Consider the following 11973-nt stretch of genomic DNA (forward strand, 5'->3'; position numbering starts at 1 on the left):
CGAGCCTACACTAGGAAGTGCTGGGGTTGGGGGTCAGGGGAGAGGGCAGGGAGGCGAGTAAAAACGTGTCAAAAAAACGGACATGCAGCAGAATAAACTCCTACTTTGATCCGAGCGTTGGATCTGATTGGGCATCTCTCATGTCCATCTGCCTCGCTGGCATCTCATTGGCTCCAGGGAATCCCACTGGCTTCCTAAGGGTTGATGTGATTTGAAGGTTGTCCGATTAAAAGAGGTTGGTTGGTGGGACAACACACTAGTGGCAACAAGCAGGATGTCTGTACTGAAGGACAAACTCGTGGTTGTGTGTACGTCTGTGTAGGTGAGGGTACGTTAGTATCGGTGCAAGTGTGGAGGTAGTATGTACAGGCATCAGTGTGGGGTGCATTTGTGTGCATGCACACACAAAGTGAGAGAGGAGGACATAGTGGATCCTTATGATCAGTAGATCTGGGGGCCTCATTTGACACTTGTCTAGCAGGGAAAGGTTCTCATTGGACAGTGGGGAATCATGCTTCACTCACTTCAGTGTTTAGATGGCACACTAACAACAAGCAGACACATTGGTAATGAACACACTGGGACTAAGGCACAGACTAGCACACCGTGGAACAGGGACTGACAGAGAAGCAAAAACACCCCATCTAGTCCTACTAGGATCCAGGTCGAATTGATAAAAGTAGTGCGTGGGCTTACTGGGCATATCTGAATGCTTCAATGTAGGCCTATAGTCTTTGTGGGTTTTCTATGTGAAAGGTATAGCTGCACCTGAAGCTTTTTCACAAATTATAGGGCTGTCCTATAATTCTCAGCCCAAAGCATCCTTCCTAATGTCTACAATGCAAAAAGTACCAAATTAAATCTGATCTTTGACTCGACTGCAATTACATAAAACTATTTCTAGCATCCTTGTAAATTGAAATTTGAATATGCCCTATTTTTAGAAGCATGGCAGATTTGTATGGGTAGAAAAGTGCTGGCTCAACAGGACGAGCTCAGGTGCATCTAGCCAATAGCCATACGGTTTCAATGACACTGCAGACACAGGTGGCTGTGCTTGTGCTGGGCTGTTGGCTGGGGAGGGGGCTGTCAGCTGCCAGAGGACAAGCATATGCTTTGCCAGAGAAAGTGTCACCTACTGGGTCACCCTGGGACATCGATTGGGCAGGCCCTCAACGGGAGGGAGCCGTGGGGGTAGGGGTGGAGGGCCGACATAGGACAACAATTTTCCTGGCCCTTGTTTGACAAGGCTGCTTAATTGTGAGTGGATCAATTGCACTGCGGATACAGAGAGGGAGAATATTGATCAACTCTCTAATAACTACACCTGGCTCTATCACCTCCCTGAGGAATTACTCAGGGCCGGTGGTGTACATGTGAAGCCCAACACAATGTGGGTGTGGTTCTGAGGAACTGTTTTTGTGACTGTCAAGTATTTTTTAGAAGCCAGTTCATGGGACAGACTGATTCGTTTTGGCAGAGATTTTATATCTCATAACCCAGGTTAGCTCTTATTCTGAGGAGTGGAGATGGTTTCCACAATATGCTGACCATGATAGCTAACAGACCACAAAACAGAGGTCATAAATGTGGCTAAACCTAAATCGCCAAGTGTAGATAAGGGGTGAACAGGGTCAGAGAGTCGTGGATAGGTTGCAATACTAAAGCAAGCAGTAGGGGGAGCACAGATAAGAGAGAGAGCACAATGCAGGAGTGAGAAACACTCGGTCTGATAGATGCAGATGGTGAATTGCAGTTATTACACACAGAAACATGACCAGAGGCAGGCATGGAGTAGAGAGGGCTAGGTTGCAGAGGTGAGAGGGGACGGCGGTTGGATCTTGGATGAATCCTGGCCGTGTGACTCACTTTCTGGCCCGGTTCTGTACGTTCTGCTGCTGCTGGTTCTGCTGGGAGGGGGCAGGTCTCTTGCGGCTGGGCTCCATGACCGGGGTGGGCAGGCCGGGCCGCACCGTAGGGCTCCCACTGTACGGGGGGCCGGGGGGGCCCATGGGGGCACCCTGGTGGGGCATCCTAGCTCCAGATGGCATTCCAGGACGCTAGAGATGACAGGAGACACGGTATTAGTTACTGCACATTTCAAATACACAGAAGTAGGGCTGGGCGGTATACCGTATTTTACTATATACACCGGTATTGATGCTCAGGCCGGTTTGGGTTTTTACTTTACCTTCTATTACGGTATTTCAATGTTTGGTTTGTTAAATGTGATACGTAACTCTAGCGAGTTTAATATCCGTTTTTATAGTTTACTCTGTTTGCTACTTGAGCAGTCTTTCTCCCTCTCCTCTTGCTGCAAGCCGCGTCCCACACCAAGCCTGCCCCGTCAATCAAGGAGAGAGCAGCTGCTCGACCACGGAGTCACAAGCACGTTCTTGCCGTTCACTCTGCAGTCTGCATGGTCAGATAGACACCGAAAGATGGCTGTGACAACGACGCTGCTTTCTATAAGCCTTCTATAAATACACTATTCGTTTGTGTATCTTACTGTGTAAAAACTACTGTATGCTAGTTTGTCTTTAGCAAGTTCTATTAGCCACTCATGCTAATCTCTAGTTAGCTGACTAGCTAGCTTGCTAAATGTACTAAGAGTCAGCGCAAATGTAGCTAGCTAATGGTCACAGATAGAACAATAAACTAGATGTTTCACAGGATGTATAAATCTGAAGCTTCTGGTCGGCGATGAGAGGAAGCCCAGTTGCCGGCAGTGGGAGAAGATTAGGATTTTGGCCGGCATTCTGCAAATTTTCTCATCAATTAAACATTTGATCTCAATACAGTACTGTTCCCAAAACAATCATTTGTTATGAACAGAGTGGACTTGTTTAGCAGACTTTACCCTTTGCCAAAGTTTCAAAACAATTGTATAATTTACAATGAGTGCAAGGACGAATTGAATTATTGCACACATCACAGAAATATGCAAATACATGCTAGAACGTGCCAATAGGATCTCGATAGCTCATGCTTGGCTCTGCCCCACCTCCTTGCTTGTTCTACCAACTATGGTTCATTTGCTTCCATTGGAAACAACAGGCTGTGGTCTATCTTGGGTTAGTTATAAAAAATATGTTGCATGTTACCAGTGCTGGTGTAGTCCTATATAAACATGTTGGTTGTGCAACAGTATCTTCTAAATCGGATAAGAATAGGCAAAGCATTAATATGTTAGTTAGCTAGCTACTTGAGGTAAGAAAACATGTAATGTAACATCTATTACGTTCCCCTGAAAACACTGAACAACACTTTGGTTCCTACCCTGTTAATTCCTCCCTGGCTTATTCATTCATTGTCATGTAAACAACAATGTATTCAATGTGCTCCCCGCTATATTCCAATGATGGAAAAATAATGATTAATCTAACTCTTTGATTTCAACAGTTCACCAATTAACTATGCCTAGACGTTTTGCACATATCATGCAGCTCTGCTTGGAACAGTGTGGAAATAACTAAAGTGCAGGAAATGATGTAAGTGGTTCAGTTTCAAGTTGGATTGAACCGTATAAAATCATCCGAATGGAGAAAGCCCCATTGAAATCACTTTTAATGTGGTGCCACCCTAGAGTCATGAACTACTCAAAGCATATTTAGAATGTGAAAAATATTGTGATAAGATATTTTGGTCATATTTCCCAACCCTACACAGACGGCATGGTTTGGTATGTAGTGTACACTCATATGACTGGTCTGTATCAGGAGTGTTAAGCCAGGCCTGGAACTAAATCATGCACATACCAATGCCTTCCAGGACCGGGAACCCCTGGTTTATGTCCTAGCCCAGGTGTAATTTACTCCAGTGAATCCATTAATAAAACATGGAATGAATGAAAACAAGTCGCATAGGAATCATTACACATGAATACTTTCTCACTAATGTATCTCTTATTCTTGCTGATAGCAAGATCACTCAAAACACACCCTGAAGAAAGGGCTAACAGTGACCGCACACACACACACAAAAGCCAAATGTCCAAGTGGCCAACAATCTAGCAGCGGCCTGCAACATGATGAAACTGAAGGGGGGGGGGAACGACAACACCTGTGGCTGCCTGTCAGTCACTCCGTGTGTCTGTCCCATGGCAACAGCTGTTGTCCCAGGCTGTGTTTGATGCCGTAGCGAATTGCCTGGCTGGAGATGGAATCAAAATGGGGTCAAAAAACTGAATCCAAAGAGCTACCCAATGAGAGGAGAGAACAAAGAGCTACCCAATGAGAGGAGAGAACCCAAAGAGCTACCCAATGAGAGGAGAGAACCCTAAGAGCTACCCAATGAGAGGAGAGAACCCAAAGAGCTACCCAATGAGAGGAGAGAACCCAAAGAGCTACCCAATGAGAGGAGAGAACCCAAAGAGCTACCCAATGAGAGGAGAGAACCCAAAGAGCTACCCAATGAGAGGAGAGAACCCAAAGAGCTACCCAATGAGAGGAGAGAACCCTAAGAGCTACCCAATGAGAGGAGAGAACCCTAAGAGCTACCCAATGAGAGGAGAGAACCCTAAGAGCTACCCAATGAGAGGAGAGAACCCAGAGCTACCCATTGAGAGGAGAGAACCCAGATGTACCCATTGAGAGAGAACCCAGAGCTACCCATTGAGAAGAGAAAACTCAATGAGCTACCTAATAGAGCCCCACAGTGGAGTTGTCACAATACCCATAAACTAGCAGTCAAACAGGGAAATGGTTCCAATAGTTTTTCCAACAGTAATTTCTCTCAGAGAATTTTAGAAACGCTTAAAATAAGAGCTGTGTTTCGTGTAGGCTTACCCTGGCGTGACGTTTTGATAACCATGCAAATCGCTATCGGACAAGGTGACTTATATAAATATATTCGGCTTCATTTAGTAGTCTCAGATCTGAAAAGTAGACATCATTCAAGACGACAAATCCCTGCGAGCTCCTGCACGTCATCTCTAGCTAACACCTTTGCTATCAGGTATTGTGTCAATTTAAAACTTGCACAAGGCAGTTCACAGAATTGTCAATTTAAAGAAACGTAGCCAATTTATTCATGACTAAATTTAGCTAACATTAACTTGGTTCGGAAGTCTCGTCCACATCATCATGGCATTGGTAGTTCTTTATAATAGCCACATTAGCAGCAAATTAAATTACATTTTTGGGGGGTAAATACAGGCAAATATATTGCTAAAAGTCACCTTGTCCTAGAGAAATGTACACCAGGGTAAGTTTACACGAAACACAGCCCTTATTTGAAGTGTTTCTAAAATTCCCTATGGGGGAAAAAATGAATGGTGGAAAAACAATTGGAACAATTTCCTTGTTTGACCGCTAGGTTTTATGGGTATTATGACTGATACTGTGGTACTCTATGAGAGGAGAGTCCTAGAACTCAATGTGCTACAAGCACAAAAGTAAATACAAAGAAACGTAGCTATCTCCATTTTGTTATGACATCAATGCTCCATGAGATTAGAAAGTCAATCATTACTTTTTTGGGGAGGGAAACATTTCCTAATACGGCACTTTCCCTAAAAGCGTTGGCATGCCATTGGAGTGGTAAAATCAACAAAACCACAAAGGGAAAACACTAAGTACATAGTTTAAAGAGGACATTGTATGCCAATTCTAAAGACCAATTTTGATTTAACGTGTGGATAAAGTTGTATAACGATCATTCCACAAGGGGAAACTGTGTCACATTGGTTATTTTATGACCATTATTTGAGCGAGGCTAAAAGCCTATTCCTGTCTTGACTACCGCGATAACCCCTTATTCATGGCAAACAATCACCTTTACAACTTAGTATCAAAGTGGCCTTGGTCAAAAGTAGTGCCTTATATAGAGAGAATGGTGCTATTTGGGGCGCAGCCCAACTTTTTTCCATCAGTCAAGAAGTGGTTCTGCAGTATGGTTCCCTGGTGGCTGTGAAATGTGGCACCTCACAGAGTGGGAAATGGAGTGACAGTAGCCTCACATTACTGACCACCTCCCCAGTTCTGCCGTGAACTCAGGGAGATTCTCATTTAGTCAAAAGACCGTCATCTCCTCGACTCCTCCGTCCCGTCTCCTCCACGACTCGGAAACCGATTAGTGCTTGACGACAGTGTCTATTCTTTGTTAGGCAAACCCGGGGAAAAAAAAAAAAAAAAGTGTCCCCCTTCCTTGATATCCCCCTTTCGTAGAGGATAGTCATGTGTATCCTACCGGAGTCCTTTGTGGAAGAGTTTAGATATCTGCCATACCCCCTTTGAATCATCTGTTGTCTTGTCAAGGGGAAAAGCATGCACACGTTTAAAAAACATACTTATCGTTTCATCTATAACATGTATCTATAACATTTCTTTTTACAACTTTTACACACACATTTTGGGATTCCTCTGTAAAAGTAATTTGCCTGACGACGTTCTAGTGGACAAGGAGTCTAGTTTCATACGTTGCCACATTTCTGCTCCTCTCCTCCTCTCCTTGATTACCTTTGATGTTTTTCAAACGGAGGCGAGAAGAGGACAGAGGAGTTATTATTTTTAGTTAGCAAAACCTATAGAGAATCTCCCACTGACAGACAGAACACAGTAACAGGTGATACTGTTCTGCCAAATACGATCTCTGGGATGATCTTGCATCACCCATGTTTTAAGCTAGTGCTGTGACATTTTCCATTAGGGAGAAATGGTGTGGGTTTTCAAATCGACACTAAAACTGTTGTGAAATTTGGGGAATATTGTTGGGGAGTATTGGGAGCTAACATACTGTATGCACATCTACAAATCGCTTAAAATCACACAAACCCAAACACTATTAATCATCAACAGCAATCCGTTTATTAACTCCATCGTATCTGCTCTGGTCATTTGGTTGAGTGACTGTGTGAAAGGGCTGTGGGAGACGTTAGGTGCAGTTTGTGGCACTACTGTAACCTAAGGGGTCACCACTGTTTCCACTCTGGGGCTGCAGAGGTCTCTGCCTGTCAGAGAGCTCACAGAGCAGTCAAACATATGGTGCTCTGGTAAAAAGTAGTGCACTATATAGGGAATGTGGTGCCATTTGGGACGGAACCAGGCCCACGTGGGAAAACAGCCGTAGAAACAGCCATGTTACGACCAGCATAACATGAGGAACAAAATGGCAATAGGAAAAAGCCTTATATAGGATCTGTAAAATATATTCTATGCTTGTAGTACTCAAATAACACCAATAGCCACAACAATGCCACAACCTCTGGCTTTACATTTCTTGAATCAATTGCATCCAACATTGAGCACCCTCTTAACACAAGGTGATCCCTCGTTAAACCATCAATATGCGCGAAGATCCCCCCCCCGCACAGCTGATCTCAATTACAACCGCTATTGGCAACCATTTTACCGCTCCCTAAAGCGGATGTCGGTGTTAAAGGCCCAATGCAGCAGTTTTTACATCAATATCAAATAAGTACCTTACCGTAATAGATTCAGCGGTTGTACAATATCATATTAAAACACAGGAAAAACAGAATTGACTGCCTTTAACTCTAAGTCCTGGTTGCTGCCAACATTTCTTAAAACTACTTAGACCTCTGGTGGGTATTATCTTTGGTAAATCTAATATTTGAGCTGGATAAGCACAGACTTAACTATTTGACAACCATTCTGTACAAGTGAAATGACATATTTCCTCGTTTACTAGAGAGAATCTACTGTGGCAATATACTCTACACATTTTTATTAATGTGAAGCTTTTGTTGGTATGTTCAATGTATTTTATATTTGATAACTTGTCTTAAAACATAGTGAGTGGTGCAGCGGTCTAAGGCACTGCGTCGCGAGAGGCGTCACTACAGATCCGGGTTTGATCCCAGGCTGTGTTCGAGCTTGCCGCGACCGAGAGACCCATGAGGCGGTGAACAATTGGCCCAGTGTCGTCCAGGTTAGGGGAGGGTTTGGCCGGCCCGGGATGTCCTTGTCCCATCACCTCTAGTGACTCCTTGTGGCGGGCCGGGCGCATGCACGCTGACTTTGGTCACCAGTTGTACGGTGTTTCCTCCGACACATTGGTGCGGCTGGCTTCCAGGTTAAGCGAGCAGTGTGGCTTGGCAGGGTCGTGTTTCAGAGGACGTATGGCTCTCGACCTTCATCTCTCCCGGGCCCGCATGGGAGTTGCAGCGATGGGACAAGACTGTAACTACCAATTGGATATCATATAAATACAGTATGGGAATTTGTTATCAAAAGGGGTATAAATAAAGTATTCCTGAACTGTCTACATCTAAAATCGGTAACTTAACCAAGCCAATCATGATTGAGTTAATATAATCTGTTTTCATTCAATTATAGTCTAATCAAGGTTAATTAATCAATTAATTTATCAAGGTCTAATTATATTCTAATGTGGCCCAAACAGACATCTATAATGCACTGTATTGTACTTTACTGTACTCCACAGTACAGTAGAGTATAGTTCAGTACAGGAAAGTAGAGATGTAGGGCAGCCCCCGAACTGACTCTTCTTATGCAAGAATGCAAGAATTTCCTGTGTTGTCTTAGGAATTCAACATTCTCTGTGTTGAACCCCCAATGTCACACCTCTGAGAAGCAGAGGTTCTGTCGTGATTTTTAATCTAAATGACTCGGATTCTTCTAAAAAGGGTCTTCTCTGACATTCATTGTTCTTACTCTTATGTTCCTGACCTGCTGTGGTGAGATACGCTCTCTCCTTCTCTCTAACTGTCCCATGAGCTATGGGCCATGGCACAGGCCATGGTTTCTTTGTCTCGCTCTTATGCTTGGAATAATGCCTGATAATGCTTTGTAACTTAAGCTTAAACGCCTTGTATGTGAATCCATTCATTTGACAAAGTAATTGTATATTGCTAATTATCTTTATGGAGTCAGATAAACATTTTAATTGCTTAGTTTGCCTTGGAATACACCCACAGGCACACCTCCACTTGACTCAAATTATGTCAATTAACCTATCAGAGGCTTCTGAAGCCATGACATTTTTTTTTCTTTCCCCAAGATGTATAAAGGCACAGTCAACTTAGTGTATGTACACTTCTGACCCACTGGAATTGTGATACAGTGAATTATAAGTGAAATAATCTGCCTGTAAACAATTGTTGGAAAAATTACTTGTGTCATGCACAAAGTAGAGGTCCTAACCGACTTGACAAAACTATAGTTTGTTAACAAGAAATTTGTGGAGTGTTTGAAACACTTAGGTTGGAGTCATTAAAACTAGTTCATGTAAACTTCAGACTTCAACTGTATATATAATATACTGTATATACACATATCAAATCTTACTGCCCACTACAGAGTACAGTTCAGTACATTAAAGTATAGTGCTGTACTATACTGGGTCTATATTCTTACAATAAATATTTTTGATTTATACCAGTCTTGGTATTTTAAATGTTCCTGATAGGTCGATATTTCATTGGGGTCAGGAGTAGAGAACCTAGATGCAGCTGTCTGGTATCTAAATCGTTTGACACAGTAACAACGGAAGACCAACTGATCTGCTGGTTTATTCTTGTGGGTTTTTGGTTTTAACACGCAGGTGCATGTTATCTCCCGTTAGTAGCGTTTTAAAGAAGTCCAGTGGTAACATGCAGCTGTGCATTAACTTCTGCCTGTTGGTTGCAATTGATCCCATTAAAATGGAGGCCAGCTAGTCTGTCAGTGAGTTGGAGAGAGGTTGTGGTGGAATGGAGTCCATGTCCTCTCCCAGTCACAGTCACACAGGTGCAGCTGTCACTGTGTTGGCTGCAGGCGGGCTGGGAGGGAGGAGAAGCAGCTGTGTGGTTTCTCTGGGGCCTGGGCAGAGAGAAAGTGGCTCTAACTTTAACAGCCCTGTTGGGGTCTGGGTGCTGCTGGCTGGTCTCTTCCTTTGGTTACCTTGACAAGAAGACCCTGGCTCTTCTCCTCCTCCCTCCCCCCACTGTCCACTTCCTATCTCGCAGGAGGGTGGAGCGCTTCCGCTAGACTGGGCGTGTGGCCAGACCCCACCCGTGCTGTGTGGCCACCCAAGGTAGAGGGAAAGGGGACAACTAGTCAGTTGCACAACTGAATTCAGGGGACTGGGAGATGATAGGGGAGAGACCTGATTGAAGGAGTGGTTATACTATAGTGGGCAAATAATGGGTTAACTGGGATGCTGTAAAGTATAGAAAAGGAATGATTGGCTGATTGGATGTGCCCAATTGGCTGATTGGATGTGCCCTATTGGCTGATTGGATGTGCCCTATTGGCTGATTGGATGTGCCCTATTGGCTGATTGGATGTGCCCTATTGGCTGATTGGATGTGCCCTATTGGCTGAGCCCTATTGGCTGATTGGATGTGCCCTATTGGGTGGTCCTCCTCCGCAGTATTGTCTTCCCAAATCCTAACAAATCCATGCCAACAGCATGATTTCTGTCCTCCACTCTTCCCGGACTCTCACAACTCTGCCTGCCAGCCAGCAATTCAATCTGCCATGTTGTTGGATATCTGAGACTACCTTTGATGGCATCTGTAGGGAGGGTTGAAGGGGTTTGGAGAGGCCACAGTTTATTTAACTTCTTCGAGATAGGGGGGCGCTCTTTTAATTTTTGGATAAAAAACGTTCCCGTTTTAAACAAGATATTTTGCCACGAAAAGATGCGACTATGCATGTAATTGACAGCTTTGGAAATAACAAACTCTGACGTTTCCAAAACTGCAAAGATATTATCTGTGAGTGCCCCAGAACTAATGCTACAGGCAAAACCAAGATGACATTTCATACAGGAAATGGTCCAGATTTTGAATGCCCTGTGTTCCAATGTCTCCTTATATGGCTGTGAATGCGCCAGGAATGAGCCTGCACTTTCTGTCGTTTCCCCAAGGTGTCTGCAGCATTGTGACGTATTTGTAGGCATATCATTGGAAGATTGACCATAAGAGACTACATTTACCAGGTGTCCGCCCGGTGTCCTCCGTCAAAATTATTGCGTAATCTCCAGGTCCATGCGCGTTCCATTTTCTTCAGAGGAGAAACCAAACTGCCACGAATGATTTATCATCGATAGATATGTGAAAAACACCTTGAGGATTGATTCTAAACAACGTTTGCCATGTTTCTGTCGATATTATGGAGTTAATTTGGAAAAATGTTTGCGTTGTAATGACTTAATTTTCAGGTTTTTTCTTACCCAAACTTGATGAACAAAACGGGAGCGATTTGTCCTACACAAATAATATTTTTGGAAAAACTGAACATTTTCTATCTAACTGAGAGTCTCCTCATTGAAAACATCTGAAGTTCTTCAAAGGTAAATTATTTTATTTGAATGCTTTTCTTGTATTTGTGAAAATTTTGCATGCTGAATGCTATGCTAGGCTATCAATACTCTTACACAAATAATATAATATATATATAAATGCTTGTTTAGCTATGGTTCAAAAGCATATTTTGAAAACCTGAGATGACAATGTCGTTAACAAAAGGCTAAGCTTGAGAGTAAATATATTTATTTAATTTCATTTAGATTTTCATGAATAGTTAACGTTGCGTTATGGTAATGAGCTTGAGGCTATAAATAGGATCCCGGATACGGGATTGCTCGTCGCAACAGGTTAACCCACATGGGGCTAAAAATGTGATTGGAGAAGCTCTGTAATAGAATATTCTAAGGGGCATGGCAAAGTTCATGATAGCAGTCACACACACACGCTCTGTACGTAGTCATACTATGACATTTGAAATGTCTATTCATTTCAAACTTTTGTGAGTAATGTATACTGTCAATTTTAGATTGTTTATTTAATTTTGGTTTATTAGCTATTTCACTTGCTTTGGCAATGTAAACATTGTTTCCCATGCCAATAAAGCCACTTGAATTGACAATTAAAAGAGAGGGAGAGAGAGAGAAATAGAGACTCAGGGTCACCCAGTGGCGCCCACCCAACAGGCCTCCAAGACCGGGCCACCTCCAAGAGACCTCTCCCCCACTGACTGAAACACCACACATAGAAAGAGTCCTCAA

The 11973-nt window shown here is 43.3% G+C and overlaps 1 protein-coding gene across 10 annotated transcripts in view; it reads right to left on the reverse strand.

Moving 5' to 3' along the window:
• Positions 1-11973, reverse strand: part of LOC118361480 (SWI/SNF-related matrix-associated actin-dependent regulator of chromatin subfamily D member 3) — a 78817-nt gene that overhangs the window by 18777 nt on the left and 48067 nt on the right. For 7 of the 10 annotated variants that reach the window (XM_035741452.2, XM_035741450.2, XM_052483164.1 and 4 more), the window contains exons 2-3: positions 1870-2060; positions 105-194 (exon numbers count right to left, since the gene is read on the reverse strand). In XM_035741452.2, the coding sequence (XP_035597345.1) occupies positions 105-194; positions 1870-2060 (281 nt within the window). The remainder of the gene's footprint in view (positions 1-104; positions 195-1869; positions 2061-11973) is intronic. The other 3 variants (XM_035741454.2, XM_035741456.2, XM_035741457.2) reach the window with 1 other exon arrangement.

The sequence above is a fragment of the Oncorhynchus keta genome, chromosome 28 (genome assembly GCF_023373465.1).
Source record: "Oncorhynchus keta strain PuntledgeMale-10-30-2019 chromosome 28, Oket_V2, whole genome shotgun sequence".
Lineage (NCBI taxonomy): Eukaryota > Metazoa > Chordata > Actinopteri > Salmoniformes > Salmonidae > Oncorhynchus > Oncorhynchus keta.